The sequence below is a fragment of the Macrosteles quadrilineatus genome, unplaced genomic scaffold (genome assembly GCF_028750875.1).
Source record: "Macrosteles quadrilineatus isolate MER2022 unplaced genomic scaffold, UCM_ALF_1.0 Scaffold_2__2_contigs__length_208266976, whole genome shotgun sequence".
NCBI classification, from domain to species: Eukaryota; Metazoa; Arthropoda; class Insecta; order Hemiptera; family Cicadellidae; genus Macrosteles; species Macrosteles quadrilineatus.
The window spans coordinates 200,066,099-200,090,247 of record NW_026542595.1 but is presented as its reverse complement, the minus strand read 5'-3'; the positions used below and the strand labels follow the sequence as shown (position 1 = coordinate 200,090,247).

Sequence of the window (24,149 nt, the reverse complement as noted above, 5' to 3'; positions counted from 1 at the left end):
AGCATCTTAATTTTTACTAGAATTGAATATGTTTTCTTCTACTTAATAGCCTGTAAATAATCTTTGTTCTAGTGTAAAAAAATAGCCAAACATTTATGAAATGGGTTTTGAAACATTTTACCTTTTATAAATAAAATTAGTACCAAGACTTAGATCATATAACCGATACTAATTTTCATCAGCCTCAACAATTTATTTTAATTTTGAGCAAACTTCTGATTTTATACCGTAATATTTTTATCTGCTCCCAAAATACTCCATTTTGTTTTAGTGGGAGAAATGTATATACCAAATAAAAATCAGACCTTTACACCATTTATAGGTGTGTGGAGTTACGTTTTCTTTGATATTACCTTTAAAACGTTTTGAGGAGATGTTCACACTGTTGTCTAACTCTGTTTATTAACATTAATATGAAAATTGTTTACTACTGTTTGTGACATTTAACCGCTTTATCTATTAATTATAATTTAAATTTATAAGATATTTGTTTTAAAGCAATGAAAATACAGTACTACAAGTTAAAGTGTTATAAATTGTACTAAATTTATAACTATTCAATTCATATTCACAAACATTTGAGATTAAAATATGTTTGAATAAACTCTTTCAGGTTAATTATAACATTCTTCTGTATCAAAAGAATAGTTGAAGTGAAAACAAAGACTTTTATTTGCACCCACTTGTTCCTTTGTACTTTGCTCAGCAAGACAACAGTTTCATATTTCAACATCTCAATTTTATAGATTATAAACAATTGACGTCTTCAACATATTTCTTTGAAAGGATGTTTATGATATCTTTTATAAATTAAAACTAAGTTAAGCGTTTATCAACAAGCGTAAAAATAATTTAATTATTATTCAAGGAATAATTAAGGGACATCACCTTTATCAATTATTTATGTCATTACGTTTTTTACATTTTGAAATTTGCACTCACACACTTACTTAACACTTCATTCTTTGATATTGCTATTTATAGTCGATCAACTCGCAAAGCAAATTCGATGAAGTAGGAATTGGAAATATTAAATTTAGCTTAAGAAGAAGAGATAATATTGTCATATCTGACACAAATTAGGGCAAAGTAAAACTACTCATTTCCCGTGCAGTTAGCTTTGAATTAAGCTATGTAATGTTTTTTCTGCAATACGTTTGTTATTTTAAAAAGCATATTTTTATACGACTTAATATCCTTATACCTAATAATTCGCAAATGTGCCTATCAAATCGAAGTGTACTGTAGTTATTTATGCTCTAAGAAAACAGAATAACACGAATATGAGTCTTACATTGTTTATCTATTTACTTTCCATTACATAGTGATAGCTATAACTACTTTAAAACATACAAGTGAAAACAACTGTCTTATGTCAGAGGATAAAGATGATTTAATACAAACCACAAACTCAATAACAGTAAAAACATAAAAAAACATGATTATTTCATCTGCGTAATATAACTTTTTGGGTTGATTTAAACAACAAATTATATTATCTAGAAACGTTCGATTGAAATTCAATTTTCACTTTCCCATAATATGAGTATTATTGATGGTTAATTATAGACAAACGGGTAAAATAAGTTATTTTGTAATAGCTTGTCTAGCACCTAATCCTTTCCTGTAGACTCGACATTTTTATGCTCAAGAATAATTGTTGTAATATTAATTTTATCATCCTACATATTCAAAGCTGATTCAAGATTGAACCAACTACATTCACAACATTATTTTTTCAATATTCTTAAGATTAGAATTACCTAGTACCATGGAAAAATATCATCAGTTCCAATTTTAGCAAAAATTTTGTAAAATGTTTTAATGGAAGACCGTTATCAAACATTTCAGCTCAGAAATATATGAAACTCACTATAATTGTTTGGTTGATAGTTAAGATGCAATGATACAAGCTCAATAACCAATAGGATTAGACATTATGTTGTTGATGAAATTAAGTAAGAATTGCAAGCAATTGAAAAAAGGTTGAAAGCTCCAAGTATTATTGATTTTTATTGTTATGGTACATTAACACGTAAAGGAAAAACCAAAAAAATAGAATATTAGAAAATACATTTTACAGCAATGCAATGTACGCCCATTCAAACAAAGGAACATGTGGAAACCTGTGTCTCTGGTATTTACCGATTCTTTTGTTTTAAACTCTTTTGTACCTTTAAAAATATGAAATATCCCTGTTTGGATTATCCTTACGGGTCGTTTTATTATGTTAGAGTTTACCGTGTTTGTACTCAAAAGAAAATTTACAGCACTTTTTTATTCATTTTATTTTCATTTAAAATAGAATACTTGATTCAAGCCATATAAACTACAGGCTATTGGGAAGAATATAGTATTGATAAAAAGGCAGTATTAGTGTTATTTCTCCATCGCATTTTAAAGCCATTCTCTTTATAAAAATTTTTCAAAAATCATGTATGGCCTTTTCGTTCTCTTACCTGCACTCCTCTAATAACATTTATTTATCTTTATCTTTAGATAAAACATCTTTTAGATGATAAATCTAGTGGCTGTTTTTACCTTTGTAGTTTAAGCAACAAAATGAAGTGATCTGTTTGGAAGAGTCTAGAGCAGGTGATTTATGAGCACGTTATCAATTCTTCAGATATCTTCTATCTCATCAATAATGGCTGGAGATAAGAGATCAATAAACCATCGATACATCACATTGTATATAGTCTTCACTTATGTCTACTATGCCATGTCCAATGGTGAGTATAGTTGTTGTAAACAGTTGCATTTATCTCCTGTACCATATGTACTTATAGTATTTTATATTATACATTATATTATTAAATTTCATAACACATAATAAAACCCTTCAATAAAATATTCTATTATTATTATATAGTAAACTATTAAAGCCTAACCTTTAAAAAATGTTTGGATTCTTACCCACAAAGAGTATTATTTCGATTTAATACTGAGTATAGCTGAATACCTTTTAAGCGAAGCAAGGTCTTTTTTCTTCCCAATTATGGTATGATGTAACATATATGTCTCTAATATCAACATTTAGTAACATCAATTGGTATTTTTTTGCAAAACGATTGTCTTAAAATAGGGAAATGATTTAATTGTAAAGATGATACAAACAAATTAAAACTTGTTAACCTCACGAGTTTTCTTCACTCTTTACGTATTCATTACTGACACTATGTCAAGTATAAAATATGTTTTACGTTCAATAACAGACAAAGGAGTCACAAACTAACATACCTATATCCAGGTTTTAGTGTATAATCAAAAGTGGAACTATAAATAAATAGGTCTTCATTTGGAAATATGCACAATAAACTTATTTCATACAAGTTGTAATAAACACTGTAAAAATACAAACATGAATTAGGTTAAATTACATATTTCATTTTATTCTTACTTCATTACAAAATGACACGTATTGTTTTGGTTTATTAGCTTCAGAAGGTAAAGACCAACATCCTGGAGTTGATGGAGCTTCTGATAAACCAAATGTTTCAAAAACAAAAGACGAAATACCCAACTTGATCAAAAGAGAAGAATGGGGTGCCATGCGCCCGAGGTGTGTTCTAACTAGATATATTAGAAATTTAATGAAAATAGACATTTAATAATTTTGTTTGTAAGTGTAAATACTATAAGAGTCATAACTGAAATTCATAGAAACTTAATTTTTCATAGACATTTGTATTACATTTAGTAAAACACCTAAAAATATAGAATTTAAGTAACATTATATGAATTTTCATTCATTGGTTCTTGAAAACGTAATTTTACAAGCAAAATAATAATTAGAACCATAATTTGAGTAGAAATACAGTATTTTCTTACTTAAGAGAGTATTATTAGAGAAATACAAATACACTTATCCCAATAGTTAGTTTAATGAGGTTAAAATACTTACTGAAATATCAGTATTTTTTTTTTCTTTACGGTGATTCACATTAGTTTAAGACATAAGGATTATTTTTATCAATAAAATTAAAGATTTTAGAAATGTGGACTTGTCCTATCTAAGAGTATTATAAAGAAGCTTTGTTTTATGTTTTGTAAACATGTTAGTAAAAGGTGTTTTTAATTTAACCAAAATACGAGCTACCGTGAGGATTTTTTATGTAAAAATGGACTAATAATTTGGTACCCCAATTTTCTTTATCAGCTCATATGAATTTTTGCATTGATGCCCATGAGGTATAATATCTTTTATTGAGAAAGTATTGTAAATAACACTCAACATGGTGTTTTTGTAAGGTAAATAGAGTAAATTACGTTGTAGGTCTACGTTTGATTGGTTTTCTATAGATCCGATTTTCTTAAACGTTTGACATATACCAACAGTAGATTTTTTGGGCACTAGAATCACACTTAAATATTTTTAATGTACTTATTCGTCGAGCTTGCAAAAACAACCAGTTTTGCCTTATTCACAATAAATTCCAAATAACAATAACAACATTATAATAACTATGAAACAATGCATTTCAGTTGATTAGCAATGTAGCAAGAAAACAAAGCAATGCCAAAATATGAGCATATTTTGTCGTTAAAAAGTGTCTCATGATATATGTAATTTGGTTCCGTAAAACACATAATACTTCATCTAGGTTGAATGCAAAACCAACTGAATCTAGAGGGATAAAATTGTACAAACAAAAGTTGGATAAATAATCTATCCAATATTTAGGTCTATCTAAGGCCATTGATATTCTTTGGCCACACCCTATGAACATTAAAATTAAAATGTTAATGATGATCTTTCACTTGTAAATCTACCCATAACAAACCTCAACGTTTAAACTTTATTTGTGTACCCGGCCTTATGTACATTTAGCGAGGGTTATTATAGATTATACAAGGGTCGAGTAAAGATAGTGCTAAGTTACTAACAATCACTACTCATAGCTTCTAAGAGTCGTCATGTTTTCGTTTCTCTCATTGCTACTGAAAGAGGAACAACAACTCATTGTACCAATCACTAATTGCACCACTCATTAACAATAAAATTGCTCTCAACAGCTGATTAGGACCTAGTTTAAGTTCAAAGCATTACAAATTTCACTTGTATACTCTCAATCCTTGAACCTCATTACTCCGTTGCTCTTGTTGTAGAGTAAAATAATTTTGTTAAGTTAATCTTTTTATTTCTAAGAACTGAACTGAAACTGATAGTAAAAAAAAACGGTCGTGGATATAGTTATTTTCACCCTACATAAATATATTTAAAATAAAGCACAACTATAAACTATAAAAGATCAAAAGGTTTAGACATAATATACGCACTTTTAAAATCTAAGCCTATATTTTTATTGTGAATGATTTTGCAACTTAAGTTTCAATATCCGTTTTTTTTGTCTTATTGCAGGCTGTATCACAAGATAGAAAAGCTGATTCATCCTGTACCGTACGTCCTGATATCGTACTTCAGACCTGATATCACTGATGACAAGATCGCTCTCCAGACAATACAATACAAACACATGGAAGCTGGGCTGCCGGACATTCAGAGCAAGTAAACCATACCATTGTTTAGTAAACGTAGTTTTTCCAACCTTTATATATTCCTTCATTTATTTTATGTAAAATAAGAAAAGTACTAAGTACATGTAGGAAGAATGAGCTAATTACTAATTGTGTATGACAATTAGTTTGTAAAATAAATCCAATATTATTTTTTTATTAAAGCCAACCTTAAAATGCAACTTGACAAAGATATGCTAACCAGAATATGATACGAAAATAGGCCTACATTCAAAATTATTAATTAAGAATAATAGTTAATACTAACGTAATTAACTGAACCATTGACAAGTATAACTTACTAACAATGTACAATAGTCATTGGTAAAAAGCTTCATTCGTAAAACACAACAAAAATGTAACATATTTTAAAACTTAGAAGGAAAAACTACATAAGTAATCAATTCACAACAAAGAGACGACGAAGTATGTAACTATATTTTTTGCTGAGCAGGGTGCAAAGGAACTATTCAATGTAAATAAATGTCTCCGTTCTTACTTTTGATTAAAGTAGAAGGTTTTAGTTTATCCCGCAAATTATACAATACAAATATTTATATGTATTGCAGTTGCTTAGTACTAATTTTAAAATAATTGTCTTTACATTTTTTACATTTTTAAATCCATCACCATTAATTGTCATTACCTTAATAATTGTGCATTACCATTGCTGCTTTTGGTGGTATGGATCACCAAATTTGATCAACATTAAATTAAATGACTCTTCACATAATGGGAACACAAAAGAATTTCTGGGTATTTATTGATGATTTAGTGTTTTGCTGTGACCTAAAACACTAAATTGATTTCTATAACTTTATTTCCTTCAGAGTAGATCAAAACCTAATTAAATTGATTTAATACTAAATCTTTTAACAACTTAAATACTATTAATGATGTATACAGTACTAATAGTATGATTTATAAACTATTTGTTTACAGCTTTTTAATTGGTAAAGACGGAAAGATCTATGAAGGAAGAGGATGGGAGTTCCAGCCGGCTGACTCCATAGAACTTCCAACCTACAATGGGAAATTCCTAGAGATCTCTTACGTTGGAGACTTCAATCGTAAGTATCATTTTTATTTATTCTTTGTAACTTTTTAACATTGTTTTGCAAATTTATGTTACTTTTTATCACCTGGATAGTTGAAAAAATTCCAAATTTGCCTTGAAGATAAAATGTCAGTTTTTGTATGCGTCAAAGCGTTTTATGTACCTCTTTTCGTCAATTGGATTCACAGGTAGCATGGAAAAGGGTGTAGTCAGACATTTGAAAGGAAATGTTGATGTCTTATGGTGTCCGTGTTTTTATAGATCCGTGTGAAAAGTTAGACGTATTTTTTAATTTGGATCGTTACCTTTTTTAGAAAAGTTTAATCCTGCGGTTCTTTTTTCTAGCAATATATATTTTACTGTAAAAAAAAAACTAAATGATTATCAATATTCAAATAGTAATAAAAACTTCTATTTTGGATTAAGGGTTTAACCTAAAGGATGTAGCGTTATCAATTAATGAATAGTTTAACTGTATACTGTATAAATATAATAGTAGTCTAGCTTTTATATGTAACCTCCTTCTATGTTTCAGACGAGGACCTTAAACATCCAATTTTCCAAGCAACGTGGGCTGTGATGGACTTTGGTAGAGAACATGGTTACATCGATGGGAACTTTCAAATGTTATCAGAAAAATATAAATATAACAAAGATTAATCACAAAACATTATTTATCTTACTGACCATATGTTTTAATTTTAGTAAATTCAGTCACAATAGTATGTTGAATCATTGTTACGCTGTTGGTGTTGGTATCATTGTTTTTGGTTGTCAGGTATACCGTACACTATTAGGTTGAATAATTGAATATGTTTGACTTAGATTGATTATTCTTGAACATTTACTATGTAAAAGATCCATCGTCATGTTTGCTTTTCACAGACCTTGTCAACCGTAGTATTGCATTTCAATGTATGACTCGTGTTCATGTTTTAGTTATTAAGGAAGGGTTTTAATTTAGCACTAATAATATGTATTTTTTATTATAGTTTTATAATTATTAAAATATTTTTGGAAATTAAAGGGTAATTTTTTCAACTGTCTCAAAAAATCTAAATGAAGTTTATCAATGTTGATGTTTTACATTAAATTACTTACAGTATTAACTTACACTAATAATTATTTTCTGGATAATAGGATAACGTTCTCATGAATGCCTTATTACAATATGATTTTTTGTTTGAGGGTATTGTGAATTTGAAAATATCGACAGAAACAAGCATTATTTATTTTGTTCTTGTACAAAACTCATCTATTAATAAATACTCAAAATATGTTATTTATTTTAAATAAAATAAAATTAACATATATTTCAACGATTTACTAATCTAGCTAGAAATTAGGTTGTATTTATCACCTTATTATTTCAAGTACAAATAAGTTAATTAACATATCAACGTATTTTGTAATACCTGTGGCTAAACTCATGAGTTCTATCAAAAATGTATAAGCATTGTCTGTAGATAAAAAGTCAATGGTATACGCATTGACTTTATAGGTGTAAGTAATACTATTTACAGTCAAATGAAAACCTTTGACGCCAATCCAACTTAAAAATTAAAATATATATAACAAATTACAAATTAATCTTATAAACATCTTGCTGTTTTATATAACCAATCGTTTTCATCGCGACATTTAATGTTTAATATAATTAGGAACCTAAAAATCTAAAAATCCACTGTATTTTAAGATTAGGACTTTAATTATATCTGTTTATAGCCTATTCTCGTGCTTCTATTTCAATAGCCATGAATCAAGATTTTTTGGAAAAAAATAAAAAACAACTTTAAAATTGTAAATTAACAATATTACAAACTTTAAGCTATGTATAGTCTTCTTTTGTGGGCGAATCATTTGTAAATACGACAAATAATCTCAACTCTGATTACCAGAAGGGTCTGATTAAAAGACGTTGAGGTGTTAAGTGATCTAGGATACTGTAATATATATGTTAAACCATAAAAACAGATGCTTTTGGTGTTATGTTTTTTGTAGAACACAAATAAGTAGATACGTTACTTGTCACTATCGTTCCTAAGTATAATTTTAAAAGGGGTCAGAAGTCAAAATACATGATATACTAACAGTTGGTTGTGAATTAAATTTACCAAGTTTTCTCATGGCTATAACTTATTTCGTGTTTCTTTTGAGTAGGCGTCATTGTAGTGTGTGTGTTTTTAAATTTTAGAAGGAATGAAAATATGCTTTTATTCAATCTTAAAATAGATAATTGTTTATCTTAAATTTCTCACCAGTTATAATTTGAAGATAATTGTTATGGTTATTTCATACCTCATCCGTTTTGTTAGCATATCATAAGTATATCATGGTTATCATCTATAGGCATGTGTTACAAGAAATGTTACTTCTTTAACCTTTTAAATATTTTTAATGTATATATAGTAAAGACACAGTGTCAAATAGAGAATCTACAAAACTACGTGAGAATCTAGGTCTGTGGTGTTGAGTACTAAGTCATAGTAATGGGAATTTAAAATTACAAACTTTGCATATTTTTCTAGTGTAAACAGTGGTAAGTCAATTATATAATATATTATTAAGTTTGTAGTTTTTGTAACATTCTGTTAATAATTTTCAATTTTTCTTATTTGTTCGAATTGTATTTATGTTTTGTCAGAGTAAATGATTTAAATTAGTTTTTTGTAAAAAAATATATACTGTATATTAATTTAGAAATACTTCGTGGTACCTTTTATTTGTAACATTGTTTTGTAAAAAAACTGTTGGAATAAAAACTCTTGAACTATGACAAAATCTTGACGTTGTTTATAAAAAAATTTAAGTGTATGGAAAATTCTCAAACAAAAAATGTGAAACAAATCAAATAATTTTATGTCTATTTAATAACATTTAACCCATTAAGGTGTTCGTGCTATTAAAATACATTTTATTTTGGAATAATTTATATAAAATATTATGCTGTTAAACGGCTAAAATGGTTAGCATTTTCACAATGAGACATTCCTAATACATGTCATGAGATAAAGAAAATTGTAATATGAATTACGGAGGACCCTATAACAGTTTTATTTAAAATCTACCATAATATTTCTATAATATTTGAAATTTGTGGTAGTTTTTACCTTTAACTACCAAATAGAGGTGTGGCTGGTCTTGGTTGCAAGACTTCTATCTTGAAGTCAGGTAGCCCACCACTAATGAAATTCAGCTGTAAACCAGTGCAACCAAAGTTGCAGGCTCATATTAATAGAAAAAGATACATTATTAGGTTTCAAGAACCATCTCTGGGATTAAGATATTTTTTTTTTAATTCTCACGGTGATTTGCTTAAACTTAGTAAAATTTTGTAAAGTGTGTCAAACGATTCTTCCGAACTTAAATACACATATAAACGTACAGTTTAAGGTATAAGCCATGGCCGGGGAAGCAGATCCTCCGAAGCCTTACCAACACAAAATGGCGAAAATATACCCACGGATAGACTGGTCTGGTCAAGCTACCTATCCGAAGAACGAGGTGCCTATGGTCCATCCCATCAAGAAGGTCATGTTCCACTTCAACACTGACGTGGACGTGTGTACTAGCTGGATTGACTGTATTCACACAATGCAAGTGCTGCAGAAACGGCACTTACTCGAAGGATCTGATGACATAAAGTTTAAGTAACTACCATTATTTTATCAATAGATTATAATTAATTTGAAATAACAACTTCACCAATATTTCTGAATTTTTAATTTTTATGAGGCCTTTCTCCAGCTATGCTGGCATCATCAGACACATCACAAAAATTCAAAAATATTGGTGAAGTCGTTATTTCAAATTAATATTAATTCCAATATTACCAGTTCTTCTTGAACATTATAATTAATTAATTGCAAGGGACATTTATTTTGTGATTTGGATATTCATGCTATTGTTTGAAATATAGGTTTTTATGCAAAGGTCAATTATCTCATTATGGTGTAAGGACTTGTTTAGAAAGACGATATAATGAACAAATTATGTTTATACACTTCAATGGTGAAAAAATCTGAAAAACTTCAATAGCCAAGACCAGACCTAGTAAGTTCAAGCCAACCCGAAGTAATATTAGGTTTCTGATACTAAATACCTCCTGTATCTAACCTAAAATAGTTTTTTTCCAAGTGGGCTTTGTTAATTATTTACGATTAATATCAATTTAAATCCCTAATATGGATCATTACTTTGCTCCCAAAGCTGTATCTGGTGATATAGTAAATGGTCTAATCTTGAATGAAAGTTTCTCCTTGACAAGAATTACAGGGCCTACTTAAGTTTTCAAAAGTCAACCAATACTGGTCCAAACCATGATTAACATGGTTAGATATTATTTTCAATGTAGCTATTAGAGGATTTAAAAACTTAATTGGACTTAATTGCAGACATTGAATAAATATTTGGTGATTTAGTTTAATGCAAATTGAACGCATGATGTTCTATGAATAGATTACTAAGCAGCTAAATCAGTTGATATGTTTGTTTTTTTTATAAATGAGATTTTAATTAATCTAGCGAATACATATATAATTTTTTTACAATTTTTTGGTATAACTTCCCCTTTCAATACGGGTATATTTCTCAGAATGAAAAAAACGGCCAAAAATGAGGGAGCATTATTTTTATACATGTAAATCAGCTTATTTTTACATAGTGTCTCTTTTAATTTCACCAAACTTTAGGAAAATAATCCATCACATTGAAATCTTTACAGTTTCTTAATAGGAGGGGATGGCCAAGCATATGAAGGAAGAGGATATGACTTCAAACCCTGCCCAAGCCTACGTTCTCTTATCACGTATCCTTGGCCTATCAAAGGCGAGGAGGACTGGGAACGTATGGATGTAGCTATCATTGGGAGATACGAGTCATGTAAGTATAAATTGTACATGAGTAGAAAAGCAGATAGTGGTCGTGTGGATGTTTGGATTAGACAGTTTTGCATGGTATGAACAATAAAAACATGACAAAGTAATTTGTATATCCTGTGTAACTTTCACGATGTACTGAAAGCATAAAAGGAACTCAATGTACCATATTGTAACTTAAATTGTGTATATGGTACGTTGGAAGATATCTTGAATAGGTTGAATGTATACAATTAGCTGTTCCCCTAGATAGTTCTAGACTTGGTCTAAACATTGAAAAAGTTGCTGAGAATGTCACCGTAACCTGCCGTTATATGGAAATAAGATAAACATCCTTTACTGTAACGCAATGAGTTCATTTGTGTTGCCAAAAGACAAGCAATGGATATTTAAAGTTCATAATAGAATGGCCTCTGGATCGTATGACTTAACTAATAGATATTTAATCTACATGTTGATAATTGGTAGGTTACCACGACTACAGCTGTTTCGTGCTATCAAAATGGAGCAAATATTCAGGTCAAAATGTCGTGCAAGTAGCCCTCATGTGGAGTTTGTTGGGAATTGAAACAAATCGAAAAATACATTAAAACGATTAATACTTGACGATGCACTAAAAAAACTGGTCGATTTGACACGAGTCACGAAACCGGGGGAAGGTCGATAAATTGCGATTTTTATTCTATTTCATGTTTGTTTTGTTTCTCGATTGTTTTAAATATAATCAGGTAACTTAAACCTCTATCAGCTTTTCTATGGAGTACATTCTGTACAAAATGTGTTTCATACTAGTATGCCGAGCATACATTTGTTATGTTTCATTGTCAATGACTGCTGTAAAAACTAGTTTCAAGGGAAAGAAAAAAAACATTATCCAGCTAAAGATTATTTTTTTTATATTTACTCTCAACTTTGGAACAATTACCAGTTGTGTCATGGCCTTATGGCTATCTCAATAAGTCTTTCGTCTTTATAAAAGCTAATGCATAGCATGTTTCAGATGATGATGTTCCCGTTCCCGTGCAGCTTGGGATGTACGATGTAGTAGAGCTTGGGGTTAGAAAAGGAATCGTAGACGAGTTTTACTCGTATTACGAAATAAGGAACGAAGAACCTCCCCTGGAAATTCCAGGATACAGAGCTGACGTTCCTGCAACGATCGATGCGGAATACTAAATATTGTTAATTAGATCAAGTCAGTTTGTTCACAAGGAAGAGTGGTCTTGTGCGAAATTGTTCTTCTTTATAAATTGATCTACGCACCTTATGATCAAAGGGGGTTACGAAAAATGTGGAGTGTTAGAGACTATCATACATCTATTTACAATTTTGAACAATTCCTTAAGAATTTGTAAAATATTACTGTAAAAAAAAATCTGATAGCTATGTAATATTTTATTTAATAAGGGAATATTTAGTAACAGTACGAAAAGATACAAAAGTAAATAGTTTCTTTGAATCATCTGTTTGAAAGTTTAAAAGTTATTCAATAATGATTTCAGAAGAGAACTTAAGTGTACTCGTTGTTTTTTGTCAAATCCCTTTCTTTTACCAGCAACTTCGTGATGTAAAGGGATTTATAATAATTGGAGTTTATGAATGTAAAAAAAGTTACTTTGTTTTTTTTTCAAATAAACTGCGTTTTTAAATGTGTATTTAATTTAAATATTGCTAAGTACATCTAATTTTATGTATGAAACGACTACTTAGAAAAATAACTTAAAAATACCTATTTCTATCTAAAGTTTGCATTCCACCATATGTCACATTTAAATCGGACACTATACATGTGCATGCACATAAATAAAGAGAAACAAACTTTGCTGTTAGAATGTCACGTAATTTAAGGGAAACTTGTTTGTCGCAACATGTATTTCTGATTCTGAACAAGTGTAACAAGTCGTTTCCATAGTTACAAACATTGTTACAACACGCTAACTTTATTTTCCTGACTGTTAAGCTTAACAAATAACTTGATACTTGGTAAACAACTATTATACTTTCTAGAAGCTGCAAATAAAAAGATAAAACTCTTAAATTTAAAGTTAGTTGCATGACAACTTCTTATATACTTTTTATATACTTTTACTTCTTATATATTTTTTTGTGTTAATAAGAGGTCACACAATTTTAAATTTAGATGATTATTTCATCGAATATATATTATGGTTTCTTAGAAATCTATTAAATCATGTTACAATATTGTAAAAGATATAGTTTTATCAATGACTTGATAACATGATCTTGTATCGTTATAATATTGGCGACTACAAGTTAATTATTCATTTAGTGTTTCAATTAGATTTCGATTAAAATCTTTAACCTAAATTCAAGATGATAAGGTTTTTACACGAGGTATAATGATTGTTTTGTTTTATGTTGTAGTTTGACTTGGCAAAATGTTTTTACTAACTATTTGTACATATGAATTGTGTGTTTGGGTCACTAAGGGATGGTTAACAGAATAAACTGTGAATACATTTTAACCACGACTTATTTGGACTGAAGACTATAATTTAAAATGGGCGACGAGCTTCCGAATCCTTTGGACACGGTTGAAAAGTTTGAAATTTTCACTAGGGAGGAATGGGGTGCTTTGCCTCCGAAAGGTTTCAAAATACTCTCAAATCGCGGGGAAAGGGTGATATTTACGTATGATATACAAACAGACGAATGTAAGACCACAGAGGAATGTGCTGAAGTGGTAAGAGACATGCAGAAGAAACATATGGATGAAGGATCAGACGACATAAAATACAAGTATGTAAGTACCATCACATGAGGGTTAGAGTAGGTAGTTAATGTGCTTTTCGACATTCTATCTTTGTGGTTGCGTATGAAATCATTATGTACGGTACCATAATGTATAGGAAATGCTCAATGTTTTAAAAATGTAGCCATACGATATAAAGATTTTTATTCTAAATAGACATTTTAACGATTTGAACATTTATCCCCAGTTTTGGATGTAAAATAATTATATTTTAAATTAAAATCTTCAACACTTGCACAAAAGGTTAACCAAAATATCATAGTTTCTGTTTTTACCACTTTTTAGTGAAGGCTTGAATACTCTTACGCCTATAACTGTATAACAACTACTCTCTAGTATTAGCAAAGTATCATTCAATATTCCAATATTATGATTTTATTTGGACAAACATTATATTGAAATTACTATTATATGTCTCTATGTTAAAGCTTTCTCATTGGTGGGGACTACAATGTATATGAGGGAAGGGGATGGAATGTAAGACCCTGCGAAACTCTAAAATACTCTGCATACAGGCACAAACGGATTGACTTTGGGTTCATTGGCAGATTTGAAGGACGTATGTATACTAAGATACATATTTATCATAAACATTATGGCCTATCGTGATCTCCAATGGAATATTAATAGAAATAATAAACAAGCAGGTCATGCGTCATTTAGTGTATTACGAGGTGGTTTATGCATTTTTAGACGTTACTGTATTCACTACCTTAGGTTTAAAGTACCTTAATTTTGTCTACCCACGAACGCCGGGGACTGTACTGGCAAGTTCATGGGACTGTACCCATGAACGTCAAGTGATCACCAGTATCACAAGGATAAAAAATATTGGTTTCGGATGATTTTATTTATTTATTTATATTTTGTGTGTGAGTGACAATACAGTAATAGATTTGTTCACTATCCTGAAAATATCTCATTAGCAGCAAAACATAAGGTGTAATAGAGATTTTTCAGTTATGACTTCTCAATTTTAAAAACAAAAATTTACTTTGACATTTATTTTTGGGACATTATTGTATATCACACATTAAATTGAAGCTTGGATCAAAAGGAATGCAACCTTAATCAGAATAGATATATCTGCATTTTAAAGACTAATGTAGAGTATAGTACCAAATGTTCCACATAAAGAGCCGCCATTTTTTAACTAATCACCAAAATGTTTGTATCAACAAGAGCTTAGTAACCATGCTTAGTAGGATATATATTTGTACTTGACAAAAGTGAGATTTGAACTGATCAACCTCTAGATTTCTGTATTCAAAAACATTTAAGTACCTTTTTAAGTTATTCTTTAGGGTTGGTTTAGAGGTAACATGTTTTATTTCATAATTGTAAGACCAACAGTTTGTCTGAAATCAATACTGCAAACAAAACACACACATTCAAAACCCATACAAAAGACAACAAAACACAAACATACAAAACACACATACATACAAAACACACATACTTACAAAAGATTGAATCTGTATATTTGTTTTCCAGTGTAAAGTTTTCAACCAATTACTTATTTACACCTACTTATTTGTAAAAATAGGTATTTGTAAAATATTATAAACTATTTAAATTGATTTTAATTCCAATGGGCGGGCTTAACGTGGTCTAGTATAATATTATAAAACCATATTCTTTGTTGCAGATGAATATGTACCAATTAGAATGACTGCGATTGCGTTTGAGCTTCTGCGGATTGGGGAACGCTGCAAATACCTTGAAGATCCTGTCAGAATAAATGAAATAAGGGGACCACCGGCTTATGAAAATATTGTGCATGACATACCAGGAATTTGATCGATCGATCTAAAATCTGTCTAAAAATATTTTCTATGGCATTTTAAAATATTAGTCAGGCCTATAAGTTTTTTTCATATTAAGTTTTTCTGAAGCAACAATAAAGGCTTCTAGGAATCAACCATATATGATTTTTGTAAATCTCTAATCTTTTATTGAATTAACAACTTATTACATAAAGTACACGTTTCATTGTACAATAATTATGAACGCTATATTAACTAAACTGTTCCCATAAAAAAAAATATTTAAACTTACATTTTTATTGTGTATTTTGTATTAAATGTACTGATGCACTTAAATGTATGATTAAATAACACACCATAAGTTGACAATTAACTTTTGAAACAAAATCGATTGACTAGTCTACATATAGGATACTGCACGACATCTAATGTTAAGAACTAATTCTTTATGCTTCATATACAACTTAATGGTAGTAGGGCTGAGACTTTAAAGGTTACAGGGCGAGACACGTATGCCAAAGATTTTTTGACATCCTAACGATTTAAAATGTGTTTAGCTATGTGCTCATGCAGAAACTATGATTTATAGCTCAGTCTAAGATAAATATCTATCCTTATATTCACAAAACTAGGATTATAGTTCTATTTTCGGCCTGACAACTTTTAACCACTCCCTCCACTGTAAACAAATCAAATGCAACCAACCCTTTTAAACAGCCAAATATCAGTAAGCATACTACATAGTCAGAGATGTTGACAATAGTATAAACAAAACTTTGCTACCCCTATTTTATTTATACAAGATAAGGAGTAAACATCAATGTAACAGACAATTTTTCGGTTATGTACTAACGTTAAAAACAGTGTAGGAAAGGCCTCCATGTCAAAAAGCATGTGACAAAGTTATCGAATATTGTGATTGTATGCATTTGTTGCCTCGTCAACTAGGTGAAGAAATATTTAAAATCCGAATAATGAATAGCCTAACATTCTAGGGTTGATGTTATAGCATATATTCAACCTATGGGCTTAGAAGTGAATATTCCAAAAGCATAAGGCTATTTTTTACTTATAAGATTAAATACATTTTTGGTTTCATGTATAAAGAAATTTATTTGATGTGTTTTTTTTGCTGAAGTACGTTTACAAAAAAAAAATATTAGACAATCTTAACGTAAAATAATTATGCCCTATACCTATTGAAACCATAAAGCGTTTGTTTGATTATCAAAGTATTACAAATACTCTTCTCGCTAGAACGTTTTAGTGAATGCCAGTGTTTACTAGAACGAAATTTTATTCGTAACAAAGAAGCATCAATAGACAAATCCTTTTGAAATCAAACCGGCTTTTGGAAGAACGTACGACTGCCTTCATTGTGCTTTTTAATAAATATAGAGATGGATGTTGGTATGATACAAACATGTATAATCCTCTCCCTCTAACTTTACCTCCAGTTATTACATCTTTTGTAACTTGGTTTTACACTATTTCGGACCAATCAGCTAGGTTTTATCAGTTAAATTATAGAATACTTTGTTAAATTTGTTCGCCCGTAACAGATTTAGGCCTAACATTAAATTTAAAACCACTGCTAATTATACTGTACAGTACTAAATTATTTGCACTTAAACACCATGTGTATTATCATTACCTACACAAATTGAGATTTTTCATAGATCAAGTACGAGTAGGCCCAATATAGTTTTGTTGACAATTTTAATGGAATATTTATTCGATTAGAATTGAGTGAGTAAAATTTACTTATAAGACAAGGTAAAAGAATGTCAAAGAGATCAGATTAAATTTTAAATTAATATTTTATATAGTAAATTTATATATGTACATTTTTAACACTATTTAGGTTCCGGTAATCGTTTTTTAATAATACTGTAATACTTAATCGTCTCAAATTGGATAAACTATATAAAATATAATAAAATAAAATACGGTTTAAACACATTCCTATACAACGAGGAATCATCTCATAAAAATGGAAATAAAAATGGATGATAATTATCAGAAAATATATTTTGTTGTTAGTAAATTAAGGCGTTGGGGAAATATTTCTTCATTGCCTAATTTATTACAAAGCTGATTAGGCAATTAGGAAAATACTAAATTCTAGACAAGATAAAAATAATCGTATTACCTCCAGGTTGAGAAAATAAATGGTGACATAACATTAGGTTGTAAGCCCTCTTGACGAATGTAGGTATTATTATCCGCTTGTTGGGATTAGGGAGTTTGACAAATAAGGGTTTAAAAATGGTCCAAACAGACAGCGAAAAAGACGAATAGAGCATTTAAAACTACCTTTAATCAGAATGTAGTTTAAAACCCTGGCAATCGTTCATTGTATTTGAATTCACATTTTTACTTATTGTATATTTTACCAGTGGTTAATCAAGTGTGTTTTACAAGTTCTCTTCTCCAATCAATGTTGAAAGAAATCTGTAAGTAAAGCAAGGATTTGATTTATCAGTCTTTCGTTTTTCAGCCAAGTTTGGTCAGACATTAATGGAATTTATATAAAATTAACTAATTTAGACGTAGATTGAATTTCTTTTGTAAAGTAACCAGTTTTCGTGAGATTTGGTATCAATTTATTTAATAGCAGTAAAATTAACATTTATGCAGAATTTTGATGTAGCCTAAACCGTTAAGGCGTGATGATTTTATGCAAACTAACAGATGATAAACTAACTGAGATAGGGCATATGTTTGTACTCCTTTTTGCTTATTTTGAACTAAGGAATCACTAAAGAAGTTAGGTCTAAAATGTCTGAACACCATGTATTTATTCCACAGACATCGGGTCAGTCGCCTAACCTAATTCCAAAAAAAATTTGCCAAGTTTGAATAAAATATTTCAATAAACAAGTAAACTACAATATTTTTCAATATTCTTCAAAAAAATAACATAGGAATTTTAAATTTGCTGTGTTTTTAAATTTGTCTGCAACTAATAACCTAATAACCGTACAAAACCGTACACAAACACTTTGGTATACTAAATTATTTGTTTTTTAAGCTCTTTATAATGGTTTAGAGATAAATTGGGAAATTTTGTGTTTTGAGGGTCATAAATGAGAAACCACATTTTTTCACCCCATAAACCCCCCCCCCCCTCGGGAAAACCCTGTTTCTATGGTCAGATTATGCTGGATCGAGAATCACTCAAGTTGAACCCACCTTACACCTTCAAACCAAATTTCATCAAAATTTGCAAAGAATCCATAACAATTTGTGATCTCCATTGAACTTATGGGTGATCTTACATTTAGCACTGATAAAAAATAATACAGCACGATACATCAATTTAGTAATGCAACTTTGTTATTACCTTTGAATATTTATCAAATGTTTTCTTAATATTCTCTGTTTATATACATATGATCATAGGCAAATCAATACATAATTGTTATTTGGGATATTGCAACTTTGAAATATAATTTTTTGGGAATAAAAACCCGATTTTTTCCCATTGTTATGAATTCATATAATTTATTTCCAGCAATCGCAGATTACACATAAGTAAGCGATAATCTGAAGATAAACGAAATCCCTGTGAGGTAGGGAAAACAAATGGTGACGTTGTCTAAGAACGTAAGCCTCGTTGACGAATGATAGTATTATGACCCGCTTTGGGATTTTGTACGTTTAAAACCAGAGCATATCAAATGGTAAAATGCATCTGTTAAAAATTCTGTTAAGGTTTTGCACCAAAGTCCATAGTAATAATAAATATGGTTTAAATAGTTTATCATTACAAATGTAAACATTTCATAACGGATGTTTGTTATTTAAGAAGAAGAGGCAAGATATAATATGAAAATAGTTTTTGATACAATATTTTTTATTAAAAGTGTACTATTGGTTCTTAACACTGAAAATATGCAGTTTGTCTGAGCATACAGATTCCAAGGTACAATAAACATTCATATATCAAAATAACATCTAAAACTCACTTTTAGGGATTTGCCATTTAGAGATTAAGCTGGATTTACTTTTTTTGTTTTGATGTCCCCAGAGGTAAAAATGAGCATTCGTTTCAATGCATGTGTCCGTTAGCAAGATAACTCGAGCTAAAATCATCCGATTTTGATTTTGAACAACCGTGTAAACCGGGGGTTTTATTGGGTAAAAAGTGGCTTATCTCATTTTGTGATACTCAAAACATAGAATTTTCTAAATTTTCTTTAAGCCATTTTTTAAAACATAATAAAACAATAATTATTTAGTATTTTGAAGTGATTTTGTACGGTTATTGGCCACGGAGAAAACAATTACAGCAAACCTGCAGACTAAGCGAATTTCCATTTGCCTGAGTCAATTTTCACAAATCTATACAAATAGCATTCAATCTAACAAGTTCTTAAGTTTGCTGCTACAGGGAGGGTAATACAGTATGTTTTATGTCAAATATATATACAGTAGCATGGTATGAAATACATAAATTTGCTTTGTTCAATCAAAATCTATTAATAATCATAGCCCTTTAGTAGCTTTGTTTAGTTGTCATTAAGTTTGGTGAAAAGTTTTTATTTCGTATGTTTAATAGAGTGGCTCGAATTTCTTATTTTTTTGTAATCAAATTCTAATAGCGAGGAAAACCTGCGCATAAAGGGAAAAATAATGATTTTTTTAAAATTTTGAAATCGCTTAAAGTTACCAAAAAAATGAAATTACAGGTAATTTTTAAAAACACGTAACAATTCTTTTTCAATTTTTTTTTAATAGTAAAAAAAGTGCTTCAAAGAGTGGCCTTAATGCATATAAATAAAAATTAGACCCAATCCCATCGAACTGAAATCGCGCAAAAGGGCTAAAGTTGCAGGATTTTTCGTAAAAAACCGATTTTTCATAATTTTTAAACTTATGCCAAAACCATACAATTTTTTATTTAAATTTTTAATATTGTTGACACTATTCTGAATAGTTTTCCAAACACGTAAATCATACTTTCACTTTTTAATTTTCTCATTAAACCATTTTTTGGGGAAATTATAAAGTGAATATAACAAAGATGTGGCTATGTGAGTAAACAAGGACTTCCGGACAATATTAATGTGGTATTTAGATATGTTTCTTACTCAGAAACAACTCTCTAACATTTTGGTAGAGAAATCCGGGACATTCTGTATATAGGCTACGTATCTATTACAAATTATATTGAGTCCAATGGAAAGTAAAATTGTTATGTAAATGCCTGGAGCAAATTGAATTTCCATCTTCAGGTGCAACATTTGCATGTTTTATTGTAAGTATGAGCATTTAAAGTTTTTAAAGAGCCATTAGGGCTAGTTTGAGGGGTTTCTTTGGTCTGTTAATCATACTGAATATCCTTTACATCCGAAAAACCAAGTCATTTACGGACTTACCTATACATAGTACATTTTTATTAAGTACTGTCTTGTCAAACTAAACGTAGACTGACTGCATATTGTAAAATATAAGTGCTATAAGCTTTTATTCCATTGTGACAAGAAAGATAGGCGCTAAACAATTGCTACTGTAGACCAATAAATCACGCATTTAGCGTTGGGACTTGACAATAGAGTGTTGGAGACAGTCATTTGTTGCATGAACAAAGCTTCAGGTAATATAGTTCAGTTGAAGCGTTTTGGGAAACTTCTACCTTCGTCAAAAGATAATGAATCGTATTCCATCATGACGATTTCACGTCACATTGTTTGGAAAAAACTGTATTCATTATTTACTATAATAGCCAGATTTAACGTTTAGTATTAACATGCAATATCAATTAACAAAATTCATTTTGGTTCATTTAAAGTATGTTAGCAAATAATAAAGAATTGTTTTAAACAAACTGAAAATTGTGTTATTTATTTACAGCGGTAATCTTCTATCTACCTACACTATTATAAAATAGAGGTGATGTCTGTCTTTTTGTGACATATTACTTGTTTTCATTTAACATTTACATGTATTGTCAGATCAAGCCTTTTGTCCTTGTTGAATATTATAGTCTTTCTTAAGCATTGTCAGGCAAGATTTATTTAAACGCATATCAGTAAGTAAAATTTAAATATATAACAAACTAAATGGTAAATAACCAAGGAGGTAACATGCAATTTAAGTAAAAAAAAAACAAGGCGATAGACTATGCACGAATACATTTAATGTCTAGTCTAGATACTTTACTTTTTCCTTGACATTGCGATGTTTTTCATCAGTGAAGCTTCAACAATACAAAAGGAAATAAAGTATTCGAATCACTCAGCATGTAGAAACAGGTGCTCACCTGTTCATGGAACAAATTGTATCGAGAATGTGAAGAAACACGTATTTGCTCTGATTCTTTTGTTGCGCTACACTACAAAAGCACCTTATTCCTTAGAAAACGTGGCATTTTACATGTTTTAATACATTGTTCAGCGTCTTTTCTTTATTTATATAGTTTTTGATATGCTCGTATTTTGCCATTATATAAAACGAAATGCAAACAAATTATGGCGTATTTGAAGATTAAATTTTAATAAATGTAAGAGTGTGATATTAGATCATAATATCATTCCGGGTATTTTATCTTTATGAGTAAATAAATAAGATTTTACTACCAACATATAAATAAAGCTTGAACCATCATTTTATCCAGATGTTTCCATTTTGTTGGGAGTAAAAACCATCAAAATGTAGGATATATTATATTTTTCATTCATGGTACTATATTTTTTCTTTTTGCCTTCAAAACCGTTCTCCTTGTCCTTTTTCTTTTTATGTACCATTGTCGTGGTTTGTTACCCTCCTTGTTGAATGAATGAATGAATGATTCATATTATATGTATATATATATATGATATATTTGATTTATTTTATAATTTAAGTAACTCTCTCACCTGACAAAATAAAGTATTTGATTCGGAAATAATGTAAAACATTGTTTTTGTCTACAAATTGTCATGATGTTCGCAACAATCGTTCGAAATATATATGACCTTTAATTATGATATTTATGTGCCCAGCCTTACAAGGTCCGCGTATGAGATCCCTTGGCCTATCGACTGGAGATCAAAGGGAAGAACAGGTTACCATAGTTAAAAGGATGTAATGGTTCACAAAGGACCTGGTATTTGATGGAGAATGAGGACCTGTGAATGAGGGCTGTTCCAGCTGCGATGCAATCCCATGGTTACTTGTAAGACTGGCCCTCTGTAAAAAAACCCCCTAATCATTATAACAAATGAGCCTCTGTTCTCCTCTCTTAACATTCTAACCATCTTTAGTCAATATGTACTTGACTGCGTCTGCTACGTTAAGGAGAGCATTGGCGATTTTATACAGCGTGGTGCAGTACATCAGCACAACACTAGAAGAGCTATCGATCTGGATGTGCTAAGATGCAGACTGGCTAAGTCACTGAACAGCTTCCCAGTTATGGCAGTGAGACTTTTCAATAGACTCCCAATTGAAGTAAAGCAGGCGAACAATGCCCAGCTTGGAAGATTGGCAAGGGAGAGACTCCTGGTGGACCCCCTATTTGACACAGACGAATTGATGAGGGAACCTTGGAGAGGAGCCATCCGCAATGCAAGATAGCCTAGACATGAATTGACACAGCCTATCCAGATCATCTGGTCATCGGCGACGCAGTGGTAATTAAGGTAATTAATTAAGGTAATTAAATATTGTATTTTACCAGTTCATGTAATATTATTTGAAACGATATTTTATTTCTTTTCAATACAAAATCTTCCTGTTTTGTTTTTTGTTTTTATAGTATAATTACTTAAGTTACAAAGTTTCAATACAATGTCCTAGGGTGTAGTTCACCCATGCGACAAAACTTCGGTGTTGATTATTTCTCATGGGTGTAGTAGGCTAGATGAATCCGTATAATGGAGAAGTATGTTAGAGGACTTTAGGGATGTATAGATAACAACAACTTTCCCTGTAATTTATTGGGGTAATATCATCCAGGAATGGATTAGATATACTTTGGCCACTTAGTATACATTAGGCCTCACAAATTCATAGGCGTTTTTAAGAACAGGATATTTTTACAAACTTATTAACAAATTATTTATTATTAAAAATGTATTTTGTACCCAGTTTTACTCTATTAGTCTCAAGTGTTCACATATTTCCTTGGTGATTAAGGCTAACGAACACAAATTTTAATGCCTATGCACACA

General features: G+C 30.0%; 3 protein-coding genes across 3 annotated transcripts; all 3 read left to right on the top strand.

Annotated features, from left to right (window-relative positions):
* The first annotated feature begins 2,647 nt into the window (after positions 1 to 2,647).
* LOC128985265 (peptidoglycan recognition protein 1-like) lies at positions 2,648 to 8,586 on the top strand. Its single transcript, XM_054404655.1, has 6 exons — positions 2,648 to 2,732; positions 3,439 to 3,562; positions 5,363 to 5,509; positions 6,460 to 6,587; positions 7,110 to 7,163; positions 8,576 to 8,586. The coding sequence occupies exons 1-6, from the start codon at positions 2,648 to 2,650 to the stop codon at positions 8,584 to 8,586; spliced, it is 549 nt and encodes a 182-aa protein (XP_054260630.1).
* Positions 8,587 to 9,004: 418 nt separating this feature from the next.
* LOC128983932 (peptidoglycan-recognition protein 2-like) lies at positions 9,005 to 12,650 on the top strand. The gene is made up of 4 exons (XM_054403210.1): positions 9,005 to 9,113; positions 9,962 to 10,224; positions 11,298 to 11,455; positions 12,452 to 12,650. Exons 2-4 carry the CDS (start codon positions 9,977 to 9,979, stop codon positions 12,625 to 12,627), a joined length of 582 nt encoding a protein of 193 aa, XP_054259185.1. The 5' UTR covers positions 9,005 to 9,113; positions 9,962 to 9,976; the 3' UTR covers positions 12,628 to 12,650.
* A 1,286-nt stretch (positions 12,651 to 13,936) lies between these two features.
* Positions 13,937 to 16,077, top strand: LOC128985338 (peptidoglycan recognition protein 4-like). Its single transcript, XM_054404752.1, has 3 exons — positions 13,937 to 14,211; positions 14,653 to 14,783; positions 15,873 to 16,077. Exons 1-3 carry the CDS (start codon positions 13,973 to 13,975, stop codon positions 16,022 to 16,024), a joined length of 522 nt encoding a protein of 173 aa, XP_054260727.1. The 5' UTR covers positions 13,937 to 13,972; the 3' UTR covers positions 16,025 to 16,077.
* The last annotated feature ends 8,072 nt before the right edge of the window (positions 16,078 to 24,149 follow it).

What these genes read in the sequence shown, in the direction of transcription:
- LOC128983932 (XM_054403210.1), top strand. Translation starts at nt 9,977, where the DNA reads ATGGCCGGGGAAGCAGATCCTCCGAAGCCTTACCAACACAAAATGGCG. An exon ending in TCTGATGACATAAAGTTTAA is followed by an intron (nt 10,225 to 11,297) that starts GTAACTACCATT and finishes AAATCTTTACAG; the next exon opens with TTTCTTAATAGGAGGGGATG. An exon ending in CATTGGGAGATACGAGTCAT is followed by an intron (nt 11,456 to 12,451) that starts GTAAGTATAAAT and finishes AGCATGTTTCAG; the next exon opens with ATGATGATGTTCCCGTTCCC.
- LOC128985338 (XM_054404752.1), top strand. Translation starts at nt 13,973, where the DNA reads ATGGGCGACGAGCTTCCGAATCCTTTGGACACGGTTGAAAAGTTTGAA. An exon ending in TCAGACGACATAAAATACAA is followed by an intron (nt 14,212 to 14,652) that starts GTATGTAAGTAC and finishes TCTATGTTAAAG; the next exon opens with CTTTCTCATTGGTGGGGACT. An exon ending in CATTGGCAGATTTGAAGGAC is followed by an intron (nt 14,784 to 15,872) that starts GTATGTATACTA and finishes TCTTTGTTGCAG; the next exon opens with ATGAATATGTACCAATTAGA.
- LOC128985265 (XM_054404655.1), top strand. Translation starts at nt 2,648, where the DNA reads ATGGCTGGAGATAAGAGATCAATAAACCATCGATACATCACATTGTAT. An exon ending in TGGGGTGCCATGCGCCCGAG is followed by an intron (nt 3,563 to 5,362) that starts GTGTGTTCTAAC and finishes GTCTTATTGCAG; the next exon opens with GCTGTATCACAAGATAGAAA. An exon ending in TTACGTTGGAGACTTCAATC is followed by an intron (nt 6,588 to 7,109) that starts GTAAGTATCATT and finishes TCTATGTTTCAG; the next exon opens with ACGAGGACCTTAAACATCCA.